The following is a 20,605-nucleotide window of genomic DNA, read 5'->3' as shown; positions in this document are numbered from 1 at the left end:
AGTTATTCTTTTTTCCCGCAGAGGGCTGTGTGTCACTGTGTTCCAAATTCTCGGGGACCTGACGATGGGACCCCCGATCACAATTATCAACTGTACGGTCCGCCGTGTCCTGTTATTAATTAAGTTGTTGATCCGCCTCTTCTTTCATGTTCGTCCCGGGAACAATGCGACTCTCACCTCTCGGCCCAAGAATTCTCGTATCTATATACGCGCAGTGTCAAGGACAGCGCAAAGGCCATACAGCCGGTCGGTCGGCGACCACCGACTTCAAATCCAGCCAACCGAAGAAGAAAAAAAAAACAGACCAGAGGAAAGGAACCCCTTTCCGGCCCATCCGGCTTTTCTTGGATTGCCATGCCATGCTATGCGGAGATTCGACCCGCGGGCTTGAGTCCTATGATCAACCACAGAGAAGTAGGGTTCGGGGACCATTTCCATGGCCATGCAGCGGCGGGTAAAGTTAACTTGACTTACGGTAGGGGGATTTCTGGGTGGAAAGAAAGGTGAGATCCCCTCCCCACCCCCGAGTTTGATTGCTGGTCCCCGAATGCATGGCAGATCAAACCCACGAACCCACTCTATCGCCGTCTTTTCCTTTTCTTCTTCTTTTTTTTTTTCTTTGGGGGTTTGTGGATCAGGTGGTGTGGTGTGCTGGTTGTTGGAGTAGGGGAGGTTCAGGAGATTTCGGGGACTTCGGAGGCGAGGGTTGTACTTGTACTTGTACTTTAGAGGTACTCTTCTTTCTACATTGAGCATGTCTACGCTGGGTTTGGGCTCAGCATCTTCACGATTGATATGGTTCCCTGAGACGGTATATCTGTCGGCCTTATATTTGAAAGCAGACTGAGGAGGACTCTATTTTGCTTATTCCTTTATCTTTCATCGTTGATCTTCGGTCGCTTGTCAGACGGTGAAGCCCACCCCCCCAGGTCATGTTCACACCGATCCATACCTCGTTGGGCGCCTTACTCCTCTACCAGGGCTCCTCGGGACTCCTCTTGCACAATGGCGCGGTCTTTGGGATCTCGTCCCTGCTGGCGGGCAGTCTGCTGCGTCCCAGCGGCGAGAATGTGCCGGTCCTCGCCGGCCTGGTGTCCAGTCTGGTGCCCGTGGCGCTCTGCATGCCATCATTGATCCCTTCGTACCCCCCAGCGCCAAACTCGTGGATCTCGCTGGCGTCGACGCTGGCGATGGGATTTCTGCTGGGTTGGGGGACCAAGGTGAGCAGTTCGACAACTTCCTCTCACTTTGACATTGTGGGAACCACCGGCTAACTACCGTAATGGTCTAGAACGGTCGAGGCTGTACCTCCGGCCACATGCTCTGCGGGATTTCGCGTCTGTCCCCGCGCTCCATCATCGCCACCGCCATCTTCTTCACGACCGCTGTGCTCACGGCCAACTTCCCTCCCGGCCGTCAATCTCTGCCGGCGTGTGCGGACGGTCGCCCCTGTTATCTGCCCGTCTATCCCACCGCAGCGGAGGGCGGATTCATGGTGGCCACGACCCTGCTAGCCTTCGCGACGAATTGGGTTGCCGTGCCCCGCGTCCTCAAACGATCCGAGAACTCGCGCGCGGTTTTTGCGTACCTCGCCGGGTTGCAGTTCGGCACGGGGCTGTTGTTCACGGGGATGGCGGACCCGGAGAAGGTGCTGCGGTTCCTCGTCGGCCTCACGGACCCGGCGCGCTTTGATCCCTCGTTGGCGCTGGTGATTGTCTTTGGGATCGTGCCGTCCATGGTGACTTATCTGTCAAGCAGGCCGGGACAAGACACCCAAAAGGGAGGGCCGTCCAAGCCGACGCTGGCGGAGACTTGGAGCTTGCCAACTGCCACTGTGGCGGATATCGACTGGCGCTTTGTGGCGGGAGCGGTGGTCTTCGGCGTCGCTTGGGGGTTGCGTGGCGTTTGTCCGGGCCCGGCTATCCTGCGGTCCGTGGTGCAGCCAACTTGGGGACTGGCGGAGATGGCGGGCTATATGCTCGGAAACTTATTGTAGAGGGAGGTTTTCGTGGATAATATCAAGCCGTGTGTATATAAATATATATGGATATATCATCCTAACACCCGCAGGATTGTTCCCCGCAATATATGCTGAGTAGCGGAAAATGACGGTTCAGAGGTTTAGTTAGACGCTATGTGATGCACAAAATATCAGCATGGCTCCAAGGAGATGCAGATGCAGATGCAGTCTAGAGCTAGGACCAGCCCAGGCACTGATGCAGTATTGAGGTTTAGACAAGGCTTACAATTCCGTCTTAGCCCAGCTGTTAGTAGAGCCCTTGTGGCCGGGGCTAGCGCCGTCCCCGGATCCAGACATAAAGCCTTCCAGCTCCATCCACTCGGCCGCGAACGCAGTGAACAGTACGCTCCAGTCCTCCACGGTGCCTATATCTAGATGTTCGCCGTCATCCTTGATCGTGTGCCAGACCGTGGGAAAGCCCCGATCGCCGGCATCAATGATATGCAGGACCTCCACGCCTCGTCTCAGGAAAGGAATGTGGTCGTCTTCAATGTGCATGTACATCGGAATCTCGTTTTCGCTTCTCGACTGATGAGGGAACCAGGACCGTCCGGGATCCGAGGATCGGAACCGCTTCAGCTCCCGCAGCCGCCGCTCCAGCGTGGCCAGCTTTTTGTACGCCCAGTGCGTGGTCGGGAAGAATGACTGGATGGTGGGGTCCTTGGCGCCTAGCAGATCCAGCAGCACGAACAGGGAGATCGAGTCGAGCGGCGACCGGTACACGGACATCGCCGAGTGAACCTCGGAGTCCCACTGCTCCGCCAGGGAGCGTGCACCGTACAGCGAGTCGGTGGCCGTCCACTCCTTGAATGCCTCCTCCCCGTCCATGAAGATCACCTGGATGCCCTGTTGTTCCTCCAGCAGATTCAGCTGCCCCTGGGCGCGCATGTCCTCCCACTTCTTCGTCAGGGCGCTGTCGATGCTCCGCATGGCATGCAGCATGATCGCGCACGGCGCGGCACTGTCGATCGCCCCGATGAAGCCTTCCGGTTCGTACTTGCTGTCGTAATGTGCAACCAGGGTGAGGCGTCCGACGTCGCCGGGGCTGGCGCCGGGCGGATCGCGGGAGGCGATGAGGTTGACGAAGGGAACCTCCTTCCCTTTGGAGACTGGGGTTTTCGATGTTGAGTTCTGGAATTGCAGCGTCCACTCTGGGAGTGAGGTACGGAAGAACTCCGCAAGGTGATTCAGGACGGCGGTGTTGCCCGCGGTCCCGGAGACACGGGGCACCAGGATCGGGGCGAGCAGTGCACCATCGTGGATATCGAAATCCTTCCCGGGTCGCGGGAGGGATCGCAGGGTCTCGTCCGAGACGGTTTGGTAGGCTGTTCCTGACGCGAGAAGGAGGAAAATGGCGAGGCAGGTGGACAATAAGGGGCGCAGAAGGCCACAGTGCGGCAGCAGCGGAATCATGGCGATGGGGGTTGGGAGAGTGATATGGGTCAACACAAACTCATGGCACGAGACGATGACTATCCCTGACTGTCACAGTTTAGTCAAAGACGAAAGAGGCCTGCAGAAGGAGGATGACAGGAATCAGCACTCTGTCAGGGAGAAAACCAAAGGTGAGTCTTTGTTTCACAAACGAAGCAGCCATGGATTTGGCAGGCCTGACCGCCTTCGAGCTACTATCGATAAGTTCTTATCCGAGCTGCCTCAACTTTCTCCGATTTCCCGGCGCTGAGAACCACCTCCGGTTCTATTTCTCCATTCTGTGACAATATGAGGCCTATCATCCTGCTGCATCCGCAATTGCGGGCTGCACTTCCACGAAGTGTCCGGCGGAGTCTCAACAGCAAGCTGTTTGCTCGGCTGAAGACCACCGAGAACGCTGCTCGCAGCCCGAAGAATGATCCGTTCATCAAAAGACCAGCGCACCCCGAGAGTATGTTCTATAACAAGGAACCCGACCCGGCCAGCTACGCATATGGAAAACTCTTTGCGCGGAAAGGTATTGTTGCGAATTCGTCTGCATCGCCGCATAGATACCAGCGCTGATCTCATTCCGGCAGGACCCCCCGAGGTGATTCTCATCTACAATGGTGGTGTCCATAAAGCCATGTTCCTGGCGGCATTGAAGATCACTGGCATCCTCCTGTACGGAGTAACGATTGCTTTCATCTTGCCGGAGTTCATGAGTGGGGAGTATCCTGACTGGTATGCCCCAGCAGGTAAGTTCGAAACCCTCGATTGTGCTCATCGCGGAGGGGAGTCAGCGCCTAATATCAGAGAACAGCTCTCACTCTCGGTGCGATCCCGATGCTCTTCATGGCTTACAATGGGGCTACCTTTGTTTGCTACATTCACTTGTTTCTGCCAATGTCTGCTCGCCAGTCTCGGCAGGCGGCTGAGGATTATGCCAGAAATCTTCCGCCCACGGCTCGGTTGTTCATCACGACCATGGCGTTCTCAACTAGACCTATAAAGAGGGAAGTACATCTCAAAAACCTTGTCCCCGAAGCCACGCTCAGGCGTCCCGTGAGCTTCAAGGATGTGGGTCCCGAATCCAAGAAAGGGTACTGGACTCGAGGGTTGACAGAATTCTGGGCGGCGCCCAAGAGCCACCGTGGGAAACAGTCGACAGCATTCTATCCTCACCTGTGGCCGGTGGTGAGGGAGCAGATTGAGCGGAGGGCGCCGTGAGGGAAGTCTTGGTAAATTTGGCGTTAGGGGGAGTTCAATGTGAGAGATTGGCATGGAGGTTTCTTATATTAGTGAAACTGGGGACGTGGATAACATTAGCCTCAGCATCTTTACTCCGGAGTTGAAAACCAACGATACTCTTTACCACATCTCTTTTGGGTCAAATGGACCCATATCCATGATCTCTTCACTTTACTCTCATTTCCAGCCTGTGTTAACGCCTTAGCGTGACTTCGTGCTGTCCCAACAACACTTTGCCGATTTCAGTCACCATTCACTCACCCAAGCTGATATTTTTCTCCATGTCCCTCATGTTCCTAACCTGTCCCACCTGCTTGTGAGCGAAACCGCCACTTTCTCCTTTCATCCAAATTTCTCCTCATACCACTTTTTTCCCCCTACACTCGCATACTCTCCACATAGCTTTACTCGCAGAACAAATCTTACTGAACACTCACACGTTCATGGTCCCCTCATCTCATCAGAAACACCCGCTCGAACAGCTACATCATCTTTTTATGCAACACACGCTACAAAAGGAAGTAGCAAGAACATCAGTCATGGCAACTAGAGGTGCTCCTAAGCCGGAGGGCTGGTTCGGCTTGACTCTGAACGAAGCCAGGCTCATTGTCCTCGGCCAGATGTGCTGTGATTCCACTGGCAAAGTAAGCAATCTTGACACCCAGATACCGAGAGAGAATAAATGCTGACATCCAAGAGAAGGTCGATTACGAAAAGATAGCTGTCAGAGGCGGTTACAAAAATGCAGCGTCTGCTATGACCGTCTACCGCAACGCGAAACGCCGACTGGCCGAACTCTCAACTGCTTGCCCCGAAGGTTCTGCTGATGCTGCCAACACCTCTACCGCAGCAACCCCGCTCAAGACTCCTACGAAGCGTAAGAGAGGCAAGGCAGCGGATGCCACGCCTGATGATATGCCTGCCACCCCCAGTGGTACTGTCGAGGCCGAAGCAGCCGTGACGCCAAAGCCCAAGCGCGTCCGGAAGACCCCGGCGAAGAAGGCAGCCGCTCCGAAAGTCGTTATTCCGAAGGTCGAGGAAGGTGATAGGTAAGTGCCACCCCTCATACGAGCCTCTGAATCCCCGAACTATGCTAACCGAAAATTCAGCGACGGGGAAGCTAGTATGCAACTCGAATCCTCTCCTCTTGCGCAGGCCAGCGCTCAACACGACGAGGGCGGCGATTTGTACAAACGGATCAAGGAAGAGCAGTCTACTCTGGCTGACATCGAGGAGGAAACTATGGCTGATATTCTGAAAGAGCATATCACTGCGTCTGACGAGGAGAGAGTCATGGCCTCGATTGATGTCGCAGCCGAGATGGAGGCGATGGAATCAGTCACGGTCCCGGTAAAGACCGAGGAATGAGTCTCTCATTCACCTCCAAAGCTGTAATTCGATGCACGGATCGATCTAACATGCTTTACCGAATTTCTGTTATTATCCCCAACGGCGCCCTTTAGGGTGTTCCTTATGGGAGCGCCTGTGCTTGATAGTTTTCAATCAAAAGAACAATGATGCAGTCGTGGCACTGCGCAGGTCCGTCTTCATGGCTTGTATAACTTGAGCGGTTGAGCCTATATAATTCTTCACCTCAAGATATGTACACATCCGTGTAGCAGTAGCCACATGCTTAATGCTTCAATCATAATTTCGGTAGTGTCATCAGGTGAAGCTGGGCCAGCTCTTCAAAAAAAGGATATCCATCTAATCAGTAGAGATCGATTTTTCACCGACAGCGCTAGAACCAAACAGTTCACTCAGCAGATCAAGTCCCAGTCAAGGTAAAGACCTGGTGAATGTTGTATTCTCCTTATCTACATCTGGGACTATCTGCTTAGTTTGCATGATTTGCACGATTTGCATACTGCAGCTTCTCCGACCCACCCGCATCAACAATTCTCCGCCAGACAAGCAACTGGACGGCTTCTTATCGGAGGAAGGCAAACCATGCTATCGAGAAATTCCTAGGATATAATTGCCTGACGCTTTTTTTGGGCTATTAAATCGCCCCATTTGATTCTCCTCCACCCCGGAACTCATGAGAATTCATTCGGGGTCGCTGCCCCAGCGGGCACGCCTACATGTTCCTCGAATCCCGACTCTCTCCCACCAAACCGTATGCGGCGTCCACAACTACGCGCGGACGGCCGCGGTGCTGCGGGCGAACTCCGCGCTGACCACCGGACCTCGTCCAACGCTGAACCGAACGACAATCCCATCCATGACCGAGCAGAAGAGGTGGATCAGTCAACGGTACTTGCAACGGCTCGAAGAAGCCCGACAGGAATGGGCCCACTTCTCCCGGCAGATCAAGGAAGGGAAACGGAAGAATTTCGCACAGCATCTTGAAGACAGAGGACTGTTGCACGACGTCGTCGGGTGAGTGTTTGTGTGTAGGATTGCAGTGGATCTGCTTGAGAATCAGGCTAACGGGGGCGCGCTCTTCTTTTCCACCGCCAGGGAACGGGAGCTTCTGCACCGCGTGTTCACCGAGAAGAGGGCTGGTATATATGCCGGCGTCGATCCTACCGCTCCTTCTCTTCATGTTGGACATATGTTACCGTTTATGGTTCTGGCATGGGGCTATGTCTGGGGTCTGCCTGTTCACTTCATCGTAAGTCACACTCACGCCCCCCTCCCCCCGGGCGAGACAGTCTGGCTGACATCGAGGACAGCTTGGCGGTTCAACAAGCCGCATCGGTGATCCTACTGGGCGACTAGCGGGGCGAGAACAGGTCAAAGCATCGGTTCGAAAGGCAAACATGGCGTCGATGCACATTCAGCTGAAGCGGCTCGGCAAGAGCATTGAGGCTTACGGCCGAAGACATGGCTACGAGAAGGAATGGTCCTGGAGGCGGAGTATCACCAACAATAATACGTGGTGGACAAGTGTCACTTTCATGGAGCTCGTCCGAGATCTGGGCTCTTACATGCGTCTGGGCCCCATGCTTGGGAGGGATACGTGAGTTCCTTTTTTTCCCGCCGCCAGCCATTGTCGTGGGTACTGATCGTCTGCAGCGTCAAGAACCGGTTGGAGAAAGGAGACGGAATGTCGGTTGCCGAATTCATGTATCCTCTCATGCAGGCATGGGACTGGTGGTATCTGTTCCGGAGGGGCGTGCAGGTCCAAGTTGGAGGCGCCGATCAGTACGGAAACATTCTGTTCGGCATGGAAGCCGTCAAGACGGCTAGCAGAAACACCGCCAACGAGCAGGAGCGCAATTCGTTGAAGGATGAAATCGATAGGCCTATCGGGATGACAACGCCCCTGCTCACGACTTCTTCAGGGGAGAAGTTTGGCAAGTCGGCTGGCAATGCGATATGGCTTGACAAGGAGATGACATCCACCTTTGAGCTATACCAGGTATGAGAGAGCGCCTTGCATCTTCTTTTCAGGTTGACTAATGCCCATCGCAGTTCTTTGTCCGTACTCCCGACGACGTTGTGGAGAAATACCTCAAGATGTTCACTTTCTTGCCCTTGCCGGAAATCGAGAAGATCATGGCGGAGCAGGTTTTGGACCCGTCCAAGCGTGTGGCCCAGCATGCTTTGGCCGCAGAATTCGTGGAACTCATTCACGGCAAACAGGAGGCGCACGCAGTCGCCCTCCAACACCGCCAACTCTTCCGCCCAAGATCCTCCACTGCCGAACCCACTCCTCTCCCTGGCCAGCCCAAGGCCCATCCCATCCCTCAGTCGCCGTATGCAAAGGATGCCAACATGGCGTCCGGCAATATTTACGCCCCTCAGACGAATTTCAGCAACATGCCCGCCCACCGAATGGAGCTCCCCAGATCTCTGGTCGAGAAGCAACCTTTACACAAACTCCTCTGGAGTTCAGGTCTGGTGAATTCCAAGAGTGAGGGACACCGTCTCGCTGCGAACGGTGGGGCGTATGTTGGAAGCCGCCCCGGCGCAAGCGGGCCTATGTCTGACAGCCTGGAATACACGCCTATCAGGGTCTGGCTTCCGGAGAGGACCAAAGAGTTTATCGTTGACCAAGATCTTCTGTTCCTCAGAGTAGGCAAGTGGAAGTTCAAGATCATCCAGATCATCAGCGATGAAGAATTCGCCAAGAAGGGACTGACCTGCCCGGGATGGGAGCCCGAGAGCGCGGAGTCCAAGCCCTGAGCAGGGAAAGCTGGGGATAGCTATTCGCCTCTCAGTGTATAACAGAGACCTGTACATATATCGCATACGAAAACGAATATACTGTGTATCAATAGACTGCGACATGGACATGTACTCGGTCACTAGCAGTTGACTTACCCTGTAGTGTGGTAGCATGATATGACAGCCAAGGCGGTGAGCGATGGCATAAAAGAACCCCCCAAAAACCACTCAACGCGTCCGACGCGCGACGGCCCGCACGTCCATATCCTTATCGCCCGCCCATCCTCCAGTCCAGGGCCGCGCGCCTTTTCAATCCCTCTCCCCAAAACATCTCACCTCCCAGTGTGTGGAATTGGCCCTTCTTCCCTTCCTCCAATAATCCATTGCAGCATGATATAAACGCACAATTCAAAAAGACAAAGTCATCCAGATACTATCCGGACCCCCGCCTCCGTTCCAGAATGGCCAAAGGAGCCCCCGCCGCCTCGTCCCCTCCTCCGACCGCGACGCCTCCATCCTCCCGGGCGCTGAAACGAACCACCTCCAGCACGCAGAACATGAAGAGCCAGAAGTCCATCCTCGGATTCTTTCAGAAGTCATCGCCCTCGACCCCGTCGACGGCTCGCAAGGTCGTTGAGCCCGCCTCCTCGCCCGCCGAACGGGCTTCCATCCAGCGCGCGGGAGCCGATACCACCACCAGCAGTACCGAGAAGAAGAAGCCGCTGCAGCCGCAGCACCGTGTGCCCCATTTCAAGCAGGACTTGACGCCGGTGCCTAGTAGTGATCTCGTGATACCTGACGAGGACGATGATGAGAGACAAGAGCAAAATGCGGTGCAGGTATGGTGTGCTCGCTTCAAGTTAGTAATTGAATGTTTTGGTGTGACTGACCTGTTGAGGGGATGCAGGCCGGTGGTGTTGATGAGCAGCAGACGTTCACGTCTCCGTCGCGTCGGGTAAGAGATTCTTAGAATTCGGTGTTTGGGACGTACAGATGTGCTGACGGATGTGATGTTGCTCAAGGCTAGGAAGAAGGTCAATTATCTTGAATCAGATTCCGAAGGTGAAGAGGACGACGAGAAGATCTTCCGTCCCGGCCGCAGTAGTCGCAACAAGCGTCAAAAGGTAGCTGTAGAGAGTGAGGATGAGTTCAAGGAGGCTGCAGATGGCGAGGAATATTCTGATTATGGTTGGTTCAAAGCTCGACGTGGTACAGTATACAAGCGCTGACATTGCCTAGAACTGGATGACTTCATCGTCGCTGATGATTCGGACGAGGAGGCAAAGCCGGTCAAGAGGCGCACGAAACCGGCTGCTCGTCCCAAGATCAAGTCATCCCCTCTGCCGTTGCAGACGCCCGACGACAATGAGGATCTCGATTTGGACATCCCCGAAGCGACCGGCGGCACGGCGATGAAATGGACGTATGACCCTGAACACTCCGAACCCCGGCAACAACGGACGGCACCGACGACGCCTAAGCGTCCCAGTAATGGCAAGCAGAAAGCACACGTTACCGAGCCGGAGCAGCGATACGCCTGGCTGGCAAATCTTCGAGACATCGATGGCCATCCCATCGGTCATCCGGAGTATGACCCTCGGACTCTATATATACCTCCCTTGGCTTGGTCCAAGTTCTCACCGTTCGAGAAGCAGTACTGGGAGATCAAGCAGAAGTTCTGGGACACGGTGGTGTTCTTCAAGAAGGGCAAGTTCTACGAGCTCTATGAGAACGACGCCACCATTGGCCACCAGCTCTTTGACCTGAAGCTGACCGATCGCGTGAACATGCGCATGGTGGGTGTCCCGGAGATGAGTCTGGACCATTGGGCCAATCAGTTCGTTGCCAAGGGCTTCAAGATCGCTCGGGTGGACCAGATCGAGTCGGCTTTGGGCAAGGAGATGCGCGAAAGAGACGGGAAAGATGGCAAGAAGAAGGCCGGCAAGGAGGACAAGGTGATCAGGCGAGAGTTGGCTTGCGTCCTGACTGCGGGTACACTCGTCGAAGGCTCGATGCTTCAAGACGATATGTCTACGTACTGCGTCGCCATCAAGGAGGCACTTATTGAGGATCGTCCAGCTTTCGGACTGGCCTTCGTCGACACTGCAACTGGCCAATTCTTTTTGTCGGAGTTTGTCGATGACGCCGATATGACCAAATTCGAGACCTTCGTGGCGCAGACGCGTCCTCAGGAACTGTTGCTCGAGAAATCTACCGTCTCCACCAAGGCACTCCGCATCCTGAAGAACAATACTGGTCCGACAACTATCTGGAACTACTTGAAACCCAGGAAGGAATTTTGGGAAGGCGATATCACCGTCCGCGAACTTGATGCGAGCGACTACTTCGTCTGTGAAGATGGGGACAACCTGCAGGCGTGGCCTGAGGCTCTGCGCGAGGCCCGGGACAAAGAGCTGGCGATGTCTGCTTTTGGGGCGCTGGTGCAATATCTCCGGATCCTCAAGCTCGACCGTGACCTCATCACCATCGGCAACTTTGCCTCGTACGACCCCATCAAGAAGGCTTCCAGCCTGGTGCTGGACGGGCAGACTTTGATCAACATGGAGATTTTCGCCAACTCTTTCGACGGAACCTCCGATGGGACTTTGTTCCAGCTCCTGAACCGCTGCATCACACCGTTCGGCAAGCGTATGTTCAAGCAGTGGGTGTGCCATCCGTTGGTGGATGCGAAGAAGATCAACGCTCGACTGGACGCGGTGGACGCGCTCAACGCCGACTCGAGTGTTCGGGATCAGTTCTCTTCTCAATTAACCAAGATGCCTGACTTGGAGCGACTCATCTCGCGGATCCACGCAGCCAACTGCAAGGCCCAAGACTTTGTTCGTGTCCTTGAAGGCTTCGAGCAGATTGAGTACACCATGAGTCTTCTTCAAGAGAGCGGCTCTGGGGAAGGTATAATCGGACAACTTATCAATGCGATGCCGGACCTCAACAGCATGCTCGAGTACTGGAAGACGGCCTTTGACCGCACCAAAGCTCGAGAGAACGGCATCCTGGTCCCGAAGCCTGGGGTGGAGGAAGACTTTGACAGTTCTCAGGAGCACATCGAACAGATCCACCAGCAGCTCGACAACCTCCTCAAGAAACACCGGCGCGAGCTGGGCTCCACGGCGATCTGCTACCGCGACAACGGGAAGGAGATCTACCAGCTCGAAGTGCCCGTCAAGATCAAGAACATCCCCAAGAACTGGGACCAGATGTCGGCCACCAAGCAGGTGAAACGGTACTATTTCCCCGAGCTGCGGGCGCTCATCCGCCAACTGCAGGAGGCGCAGGAGACGCACAGCCAGATCGTCAAGGAGGTTGCGGGCCGGTTCTATGCCCGGTTTGACGAGAACTACACCACGTGGCTGGCGGCGGTGCGGATCGTGTCGCAGCTCGACTGCCTGATCAGTCTGGCCAAGGCATCCTCGTCGCTGGGCCACCCCAGCTGCCGCCCTACTTTTGTGGACGACGAGCGCAGCGTGCTCGAGTTCGAAGAGCTGCGCCACCCGTGCCTGTTGTCCTCGGTCGACGACTTCATCCCGAATGACGTCCGTCTCGGCGGGCCCCGGCCCAACATCGACCTTTTGACCGGTGCCAACGCGGCCGGTAAATCCACCGTTCTTCGCATGGTATGGTCCTATCCCCTTGAGCCTCCAGCGCGTTGAAGGAAAGCAATTTGTGACTGACCCAAAACAGACCTGTATCGCCGTGATCATGGCCCAAATCGGCTGCTACCTGCCCTGCACCTCAGCGACCCTAACCCCCTGCGACCGGATCATGTCGCGCCTCGGCGCCAACGACAATATCTTCGCGGCGCAGTCGACCTTCTTCGTCGAGCTGTCGGAAACGAAGAAGATCCTGGCCGAGGCCACGCCGCGCTCGCTGGTCATCCTCGACGAGCTGGGCCGCGGCACCTCCTCGTACGACGGCGTGGCCGTCGCCCAGGCCGTCCTGCACCACGTGGCCACTCACATCGGCGCCCTGGGCTTCTTCGCCACGCACTACCACTCCCTGGCCGCCGAGTTCGAGCACCACCCGGAGATTGCGCCCAAGCGCATGGCCATCGACGTCGACGAGGCCGAGCGCCGCGTCACCTTCCTGTACAAGCTCGAACCGGGGGTCGCCGAGGGCAGCTTTGGCATGCACTGTGCGTCCATGTGCGGGATCCCCGGCAAGGTGATCGAGCGCGCCGAGGTGGCGGCGAAGCAGTGGGAGCACACGAGTCGGTTGACGGAGAGTCTGGAGCGGAGGAAGGGGAAGGGGGATGGGGCGGCGGCTGTTGTGGGGATGGGGTGGTGGAGTGATGTTGCGTGGGCTTTGCGGGAGGAGGATGACGCTCGTGTAGTAGAGGAAGGGGAGGTCGGGGTGAGTGAGCGGAGTCTGGAGGTGTTGCGCCGCGCGATCGAGGCTTTGTAAGGCATCGCGGTGCGCTTCCCTTCTAAGCTGCTCTTCTATGTCGGAAGATGTATGAAGTGAGAATTGGTGGCGATGTTCGACGCTTACCCTGGGTCTTTTCATCGGCTGTTGTGCTTTATATTTCGGTGTTCGTGGCGTTCCGTGGGTCTTACTCAAAATTTCTAAGGGAGTTAGTCTAAAGAGCGTTTTCGGGTTATATAACTATTAGGTGGCTGACTTTAAGAATATAAGATGGTCTTTCTGAATAACGTTAGTGACGGGTGTGAATAGAAGGACAGGCAACAACCACGCCATCCAAAGTCCATTGTTCGACCATCAAGTCCGGCCAAATGCGCAGGTCTTACTGCCTCCGCGCCGCTCGTCCACTGGTACTTGATAAGTAGATATTGACGGCTGGTTTCCTAATGTGCATCACTCTCCTCCAGCTCTCACCGTTGACCTCAGTGCTACTAACTTATACCTAGCAGACAACATAAGCTCACCCTCCAGGCCTTCTCGACTGCAGACCACAACGCAACGAACCAGAGTCTACCGAAGATCCGGCAGAAGCTGCTAAACCCCCGGAAGCCGTGATGTGCCATTCCAACACGGGTTAAAGACAGCCAGGCAAAGAGGTACCCTTCTGCCTGATCAACTGAAGGCAATGAAGCTTAAGTCCCCAGAACAAAAGCATTGTCCTCTTTCTCCTCCTTCCCCTTGTCCTCAAACCCCATGTCACATACCTTTAGTCAACAACACCCTCTATACCGTCATGTCTCTTTTCCCAACCGCATGTTCTTTACAAGGTGAGTACTCCATGGAGCTTAACCTCCCCCTTATTGAAGAGACATACCACTCCTGCAATATCTTATGGCATTTACAATCAGAACGCTTTACACCCTTCCACCGCTTCAGGGAGGTAAGAAGCAGCGGACAGCTTATATTCATTACAACAGATTCATCACAGCAACTCTATGGAACATGACTCGTGAACGCCATCAACGTCGCCGGATCAATCCATGGCAACGACATGTCAATCAGCTCGGATGCCCCGAACAGATCTTCAAAATCCGGAATCGACGCTGACTCCAACGGAAAAGGCTCGAACCCTTCTCTGCTGGAACTCCCGTGCAGCAGACTAGTCCCACGATGGCCCGTGTCATCATCGACAGGCACTTGCCCCTCACCCGGTCTACTATACGAGTCCGATCCACCGAAGAGGAAATTCAGAGTCGATTCCGTATCGGCAACAGAGGTCCACAGACGCGGAGAGGCCATCAACTTCATGATATTCGCGAAGGCTCGTTGGTCGATCGCATGGCGCTGATGCAGGATGTCATGGAGATACGCCAGTCGCCGCAGCACGAGCAAAGCGCCATGCCGTGTCTCCGTGTATGACGACTCTAGCAGCTGGATGCTGACGAGGATCAATTCTTTGGCCTGGGTGATCTCTGCTGGAGTTCGCAAATGCCCGAAACAGATCAGGTCGAGGCATAGAAAGGTGCCGGCCGTTACCGCCGAGCACGCCACGGCCCAGAATTTCTGGAAGTGAGAGCATGGGTCGTGGTATCTGCGCTGCAGGATACATTTGGCTGCTGATACAGCGCTGGCGTGGACCAATTCGTGGGCTGCGTTGGGGTTGCCCAGTAGCTGGGGGATGAGGGCGACGCTGAGATTGATCCGCCACGTGTCGAGGAGGTTCCACACCAAGAAGCGCTGCACATTCATCCATGATGGGACTCCTTCGAGCGGAACTCCGGATGTGTCTGTCCCATTGTAGAAGAGATGGCGTGGGAAGGAGGACGCCACAGAGTCAATTTCTTTAACGGAAGCCTGTACGATGCTGCCGCTCCACTCCTTGATTGATCTGACCGTGTTCTGCATGGTGGCGGCTAGTTGTGCCATGGCCTTGTGATACTCGAAAGGAGACGATACGTCGGAGTCACTCGAGTAGTCCGGTGTATAAGATTCATCGCTGGTCTCTAGTATCGTCGTGAACGACCCAGGGTGGATTGAGATTGGACGAGACCACACAGTCATCCTAAGGACAGTAAGCGTTGAGCGCGCTACAAGGAAGGCCAATACCCACCAATCAACAATCACCAAAGTCCACCACAGTCGTCGATATACATTGACAGGCGTATCAGCCTGGGTGTCTCGCAGCGAGTGAGGTATTTCGCAGCCTTCCCCAAGACGATCCAAGCCAACCAGTCTAGCCACGTTCACAGCCAAGCCGTGTAGAATGTACTCTCGACTAGACTGTCCGAGGTTCTTGTGAACGATATTGAGGATTGTAAGGGCTTGTACCGTCAAGACACTGGGCTTACTGACGTAATCAGCGTGCTCCAACTCTTTGACAGCAGCGTCGCACCAAATGCGACACAATTGCGTGGTCATCCTGCTGAGCGACATCTCCCCCGATCTCCCCGTCAGATAGCTCTCATGGAAGAAATGGAAGCCCTCGATCATCTCATCGTTCATGAAATATACCCCCACCTAGCGGAACGTCAGTCTCAAGCGCCGGACCTTGCATGACGGCAGGTCACCTACAGCTAACACGCTCAAATACACCGCATTCCAGCCGTGAGCCCTCGAATTACCAGTGTCCATCAACTGATCCCAGAACGCACGATGCTCCTCAGCAAAGACTGCCGGCTCCAGGGCACAGTGAACCCACGCCAAATGCGTGAGCGAGAACCGCACGATCACCTCGCTCCAGTGCCGCGCCGGCAGGATAATCAGGACATGATCATCTCGCGGACGAAGGGGATCGACCCCTCCATCGTGCGATGATTCAGCCAAAAGCCCAAACGGTAGCCTCTGGAAGTCATTCAGTATCTTCTCCGAAGAATGAGACCGCTCTGCCGCAGGCACCGGCCGGAAGACCTCAGTCTCTGCCTCGGGCCGTTGGAGGACGGACTCCAGCTGGCGGATGCGGGTCTTGAGACTGAGGTTCTCCTGCACCAGCCTGCAATTAAGGGTCGATTCGCTCTCATCCGAATCTTCTTCGTCCACGGCACTACGGTACTCGCTGATCAGGAACCGCGCCCTCCACTAAAAGAATAGGTAGGGCTCACACAGTCACCTTGCCATGGACCTTGACGACCTCTCGTGCGCAGGCCGCCGATTCGCCGCGCCGGATGCAGGCGTCGCAGGGGATCTTCTTGGAGCACTTGACTTTCCGGCGAGCACATTGGATGCACGTACGAGGCACTCGCTGGGTCTCGCGCATGTGCTGGGGCATGAGGGGTGGAGATGGCTCTCGGAATTAGGGGTTTTTGGTTGGCTGTTTCGAACTTGAGTTGAAATGAGGGGCTCCTGCTATTCAGGGGAGTATAATGAGAGTGTAATCCGAGAAAGTGGTGTTCGGATATTGCACACTTCGGGTGAGCGCGGGTGAGTTTTATTACTTGGACTGACTAACTTATAAGTTGCCTAGAGATTGGCAGGTGCCATGTGACCATCACTCCTGCCATTTGTGGTAAAATCCGGGGTTCGGCTGTGCCTTCCCCACAAAAGCGGGGGTGTTTTTTTTTATTGGGTACACGTACGAGTAACTGCGTACAAGTACTCATTTTATTAATTTTTTTTATTATTACATTATTCAGATGCTGTTCACCAAGAACACTCAAGAATCAGTAGAGCAGTCCCCTCCCTTCAAGTTCACCCTTTGTCATGCTCTAGCTCACCTCTTCTAATCAGATTTCTACACCTTTACCATCAACCGCATACTTCATCGTCAGCGACCTGATCTTCGGCCCGAAGATAAACACCGGCAGGCCCAGGGCCGAAATCACCCCCATGATGATCGCACAGATCTCCAAGCTACCCTGAAAGCCCTTCTGCGCGATGAATTCCGTGATACCAAAGGAGATTCCGAACGAGATGAATCCACGGATCGCACAGATGAGCACCAGGATCGGCGCGGCGCGCTCACCGTAACTATCCAGCGTGTATGTGAACCCATTGAGGATGATCCCGATGTAGCCGAAGTACATGCCATTGAATGTGGTGACGATGGCCCACGACGACCAGTCGGCCGGGTGCGAGCCCGCGCGACCGTAGATGATTGTGGAGATCAGCACGACTGCAATGGGGAGGATGATGGGGATGAGACGCATCTCGGGCGCCACCACCCCGCCGCGGCGACGGGCAATCCACCGGTGCAGGCGGTCGCCGCCGTAGCCCAGGATCGGCACCATGAGCATCGAGACCACGATCTGGCCGCCTTGGACCAGACCCAGACTGGTGTCGGGGTAGCTGTAGGGAGGTGCGGCCAGCAGCGGGGCGTATTCGGTGACACCGATGACATAGATCCCCAGGGAGATGCTGTTCATCAGCACCACCCACAGGACCCCGGGAAAGAGGATGCACTGGGCCATGTGCTTCCAGCACAGCGCCGCGGCGCCCCAGTTGGCGGGGCCGTGGTAGATCTTCATGCTGTGGCGGAAGGTTCGGGCTTGGTACCGCGTGTAGTCCAGGGCGACCGGGTGCTTGGTCGTTGCGCGCAAGACATTGAGCTCTTGCCCCTCGTGGTGGATGTGGACGCGGCCTTCAAAGGCATCGGTCGGCCGGTCGTACAGGGACTCTGGCACGAAGAACAGGGCCACCACGAACACAACCCCGCTCGCGATGGCGAAGATCCCGTACCACCACCGCCAGCCCAGAGCGATGACGAGGTAGGATGTCGCGATCGTCAGCGCTGCGGATCCGATCGACTGGATAGCACTGAACCAGGCAAGCCTGCTGCTGCGCTCGTGGACGAAGTGGATTTCCTGCGTCGAGTCACTTAGTGATTGACCGGAGATGGGGGCGGGTAGTCGGGGTTTGGCTTACTTGGATGATCAGCGGACACAAGGCCTCCGATTGACCGGCCGCCAGCGAGAGAATGTCCCGTCCGGCGATGTGCGATCCTAGACTCTTACTCGCAGCGCACCAGATGGACCCTACCGTTAGAACCAGAGCCGAGGCAAGGAAAATCGGCCTCCGCCCCACGGCCATGGCCAGCGGCATAGCAATCAGGTTCCCAATACCCATGAACAGGGTCGGGTAGGTCATGAGATCGTTCGTTCGCGGGTCATAATTGTAGTAGGCGGCCATGGTCGTGGTGAAGGGGCCCATTCCGGAGGTCAAAAGAACTCCCAAGACGGAGACTGTGCCTCTGCAGTTAGATCCAACATCCCAGGTTGAGTGACGATAGCCACAACTCACACATTCCCAGCACAAAGGTAATGACCCACTTATGCCACTGGGGCAGATTGAGAGGATCTGCGGCGTGTTAGCCCTCACTTTCCTGATCATTGAGCAAGTTCGTCCACACCTCGTGGATCGGGTGAAGGGGTGGGAATCAACACGACTTCGCCATCTTCGACCAGCTTGACCGTGCCCAGTGGCTGAAGCTGGTCTGGAGCGGCCGGCTTGACCACTTCCTCGTGCGTGGTATCGATGTCCTTGGTATCCATGACTGTATTCCGGATAGATTCTCTGCTGCGAGAGAACTCCAGTCTAATGCGTGATCATTCGCCGTTTCAGGCGATGCAATGCAGATATATCTCAGGATTCCTTCCCTCCCTCCACCAAGAAGAAGCACTTTCGCCTCTCCGACAGTAAACTTACCCCACGGGGGTGTACCCTTGCACCCGGCCCTCTTGCCCCCACCCCCCTTGTCATGTTACTCATGTAGGGTTGATAACTCCAAGGTGGTCATTGGCGTCACTGACAGGGTGGGGAAGAGTTAATTGAACGTGGAGCCGAGAGCATAATAGCGGTTGTTGAGGACTGGGGGAAGTGAAGTGTTAGGAAAAGGTTTTAGTGGATTAGTGGATGGATCATCATCTCACCCGAGCTCGCCCGAAGCGGGTTGAGTTGCGCTCGCTTACCAGGCAAGTTACGGAGTACCATGGAATCCATGGATGGATTGCATCGGTTGCGACTAGAGTCTGTGCACGGCTTTTGGGGGGGGATGGCCACGTGTTGACCAGACCAGACCAGACCTAACTTATCTTGACGTGATCCACTTTTGCTTCTAACGGGTTGGATGCTAGACTACCTCCGTCGTCCGTCTTCGTACTTAGTACCTTAGTAGTATACACCGGCATTAACGGCAGACTGCTTACCGAGGAGTTGCCCCGGAATGTTGTCCAATTAGGATGAAGTTGGAAATCTACACCTTAGAGCAATGAAAATCCAAATCACAATCATAGCAGGAGTATCATTGTCAAACTAAATAAAACTAAATAAAACAAAACAAAACAAAACAAAACAAAACACAAGATCTAGTAAGGAATCACCCCCGCCAGCTTCAACAACCGCTCCGTCCGCACCGGCTTCGTCAGGGGCTCATCTCTCTCCAACGGATCAACGCGTTCCTCCCCATCCACCGTCACCGTCGCCTTGCCATGGGTATACAGATTGGTATGGGGCCAATGGGTGGTGGTCTCGAAGTGCTCGAACAGCTCCGCCTTGGTGCGGCGGTCCGCGTCGGTCATCCAGGCCGCGGGCGTGTAGGTCGCATACACGATGGTGCGCACGACGTCCGACTCGCCGAACCGCGCCCAGTGGACCTGCCGCGAGTCCCAGATGATGAGGTCGCCGGGCTCGGCGCAGACCTTGACCAGCTCGCAGCCGCGCGCGGTATACCACGCCAGGTCCGCCTCGGAGAAGGGGTGGAAGTCCTTGTGTTTGGCCGTGCGCCACGGCGTCGGCCCCGTCACGGGGTTCGCCGCGAAGAACTCGTCGAACAGGGGCGCCGACCCCTTCATCACCACCAGCCCGCCGTCCGCGGGACCGGCCTCCGACAGATTCACGATCCCCTGCACGCACTGCATACCCGACCGCTCGGGCGCCTGGTCCACGTGCGGCCACGGCTTCGAGTCGTACTCGCCCACGATCGACTGCGGGAGCGTGATGTTCACCGTGTCGAAGGAGACGACCAGCTCGTCCGTTTCCCAGAGCTTGGCGAATGGGGCGATCACGCCGGGTTCACTTCGTGCAGCCGTGTCAGTATTCAGGTCGATGTGAGGGGCTGGATGTGACTGAAAGAGGGGGGGGGGATCACGTACCACCGAACGTCCCAGACGTACTTCTCGTGCGCCGCCGAGAAGTGCAGGTACATCCCGCCCTTCCAGCTCTGCGGCAGGTTCTCTTTCTTCCAGGTGGATTTGTCGTGGCGGTCGAACCCCAGCCCGAACGACTCGAGCCAGTCCAGCGCCCGGCTCTGGTATTCCTGCGCCCGCTCCGGCGTCAAGGCGCCCTTGATGACCGCGTAGCCGTTGCGGAAGAATTCGTCGCGGAAGTCGCCATACTGGGGTTTCGGGTTCTGGCTCGACTGGAGCTTCGTCGAGGCCACCGGAGTGGCCTCAGGCGTGTCGATGCGGGAGGGGGCCATGATGTGAGATCGTATGT

At 55.8% G+C, this 20,605-nt stretch overlaps 9 protein-coding genes across 9 annotated transcripts; 5 read left to right on the top strand and 4 right to left on the bottom strand.

Annotated features, from left to right (window-relative positions):
• Positions 1-70: 70 nt before the first annotated feature.
• On the bottom strand, positions 71-846 carry BO72DRAFT_284396 (uncharacterized protein). The gene has a single exon (XM_040940314.1). The coding sequence runs from the start codon at positions 754-756 to the stop codon at positions 268-270; it is 489 nt and encodes a 162-aa protein (XP_040804608.1). The 5' UTR covers positions 757-846; the 3' UTR covers positions 71-267.
• Positions 843-2,119, top strand: BO72DRAFT_284404 (YeeE/YedE family protein). Its single transcript, XM_040940315.1, has 2 exons — positions 843-1,220; positions 1,292-2,119. The coding sequence occupies exons 1-2, from the start codon at positions 933-935 to the stop codon at positions 1,994-1,996; spliced, it is 993 nt and encodes a 330-aa protein (XP_040804607.1). The 5' UTR covers positions 843-932; the 3' UTR covers positions 1,997-2,119.
• On the bottom strand, positions 1,909-3,616 carry BO72DRAFT_284422 (glutaminyl-peptide cyclotransferase family protein). Its single transcript, XM_040940316.1, has 2 exons — positions 2,247-3,616; positions 1,909-2,132 (listed from the first exon to the last, which is right to left on the bottom strand). Exons 1-2 carry the CDS (start codon positions 3,431-3,433, stop codon positions 2,126-2,128), a joined length of 1,194 nt encoding a protein of 397 aa, XP_040804606.1. The 5' UTR covers positions 3,434-3,616; the 3' UTR covers positions 1,909-2,125.
• A 126-nt stretch (positions 3,617-3,742) lies between these two features.
• BO72DRAFT_493114 (uncharacterized protein) lies at positions 3,743-4,663 on the top strand (the record flags this gene model as incomplete). The annotated part of the gene is made up of 3 exons (XM_040948351.1): positions 3,743-3,971; positions 4,033-4,191; positions 4,257-4,663. 3 exons carry the CDS (start codon positions 3,743-3,745, stop codon positions 4,661-4,663), a joined length of 795 nt encoding a protein of 264 aa, XP_040804605.1.
• Positions 4,664-5,223: 560 nt separating this feature from the next.
• On the top strand, positions 5,224-6,052 carry BO72DRAFT_456090 (putative histone h1.3.; the record flags this gene model as incomplete). The annotated part of the gene is made up of 3 exons (XM_040946259.1): positions 5,224-5,328; positions 5,384-5,733; positions 5,794-6,052. 3 exons carry the CDS (start codon positions 5,224-5,226, stop codon positions 6,050-6,052), a joined length of 714 nt encoding a protein of 237 aa, XP_040804604.1.
• A 573-nt stretch (positions 6,053-6,625) lies between these two features.
• BO72DRAFT_397645 (tyrosine--tRNA ligase MSY1) lies at positions 6,626-8,911 on the top strand. Its single transcript, XM_040942066.1, has 5 exons — positions 6,626-7,066; positions 7,148-7,301; positions 7,363-7,649; positions 7,706-8,051; positions 8,105-8,911. The coding sequence occupies exons 1-5, from the start codon at positions 6,726-6,728 to the stop codon at positions 8,816-8,818; spliced, it is 1,842 nt and encodes a 613-aa protein (XP_040804603.1). The 5' UTR covers positions 6,626-6,725; the 3' UTR covers positions 8,819-8,911.
• A 170-nt stretch (positions 8,912-9,081) lies between these two features.
• On the top strand, positions 9,082-13,465 carry BO72DRAFT_422561 (mismatch repair ATPase MSH6). The gene is made up of 5 exons (XM_040942813.1): positions 9,082-9,639; positions 9,708-9,755; positions 9,823-9,988; positions 10,040-12,435; positions 12,503-13,465. Exons 1-5 carry the CDS (start codon positions 9,262-9,264, stop codon positions 13,220-13,222), a joined length of 3,708 nt encoding a protein of 1,235 aa, XP_040804602.1. The 5' UTR covers positions 9,082-9,261; the 3' UTR covers positions 13,223-13,465.
• Positions 13,466-14,137: 672 nt separating this feature from the next.
• BO72DRAFT_483721 (Zn(II)2Cys6 transcription factor) lies at positions 14,138-16,617 on the bottom strand. The gene is made up of 3 exons (XM_040947820.1): positions 16,279-16,617; positions 15,752-16,232; positions 14,138-15,697 (listed from the first exon to the last, which is right to left on the bottom strand). Exons 1-3 carry the CDS (start codon positions 16,443-16,445, stop codon positions 14,174-14,176), a joined length of 2,172 nt encoding a protein of 723 aa, XP_040804601.1. The 5' UTR covers positions 16,446-16,617; the 3' UTR covers positions 14,138-14,173.
• A 282-nt stretch (positions 16,618-16,899) lies between these two features.
• Positions 16,900-20,588, bottom strand: BO72DRAFT_466022 (MFS transporter; the record flags this gene model as incomplete). Its single annotated transcript, XM_040946749.1, has 6 exons — positions 16,900-17,976; positions 18,152-18,354; positions 18,413-18,469; positions 19,190-19,194; positions 19,511-20,185; positions 20,263-20,588. 6 exons carry the CDS (start codon positions 20,586-20,588, stop codon positions 16,900-16,902), a joined length of 2,343 nt encoding a protein of 780 aa, XP_040804600.1.
• Positions 20,589-20,605: the final 17 nt, after the last annotated feature.

Source organism: Aspergillus fijiensis (genome assembly GCF_003184825.1).
Source record: "Aspergillus fijiensis CBS 313.89 unplaced genomic scaffold BO72scaffold_8, whole genome shotgun sequence".
Lineage (NCBI taxonomy): Eukaryota > Fungi > Ascomycota > Eurotiomycetes > Eurotiales > Aspergillaceae > Aspergillus > Aspergillus fijiensis.
The sequence above is the reverse complement of the archived record's forward strand: the minus strand, read 5'-3'. Positions and strand labels throughout refer to the sequence as shown.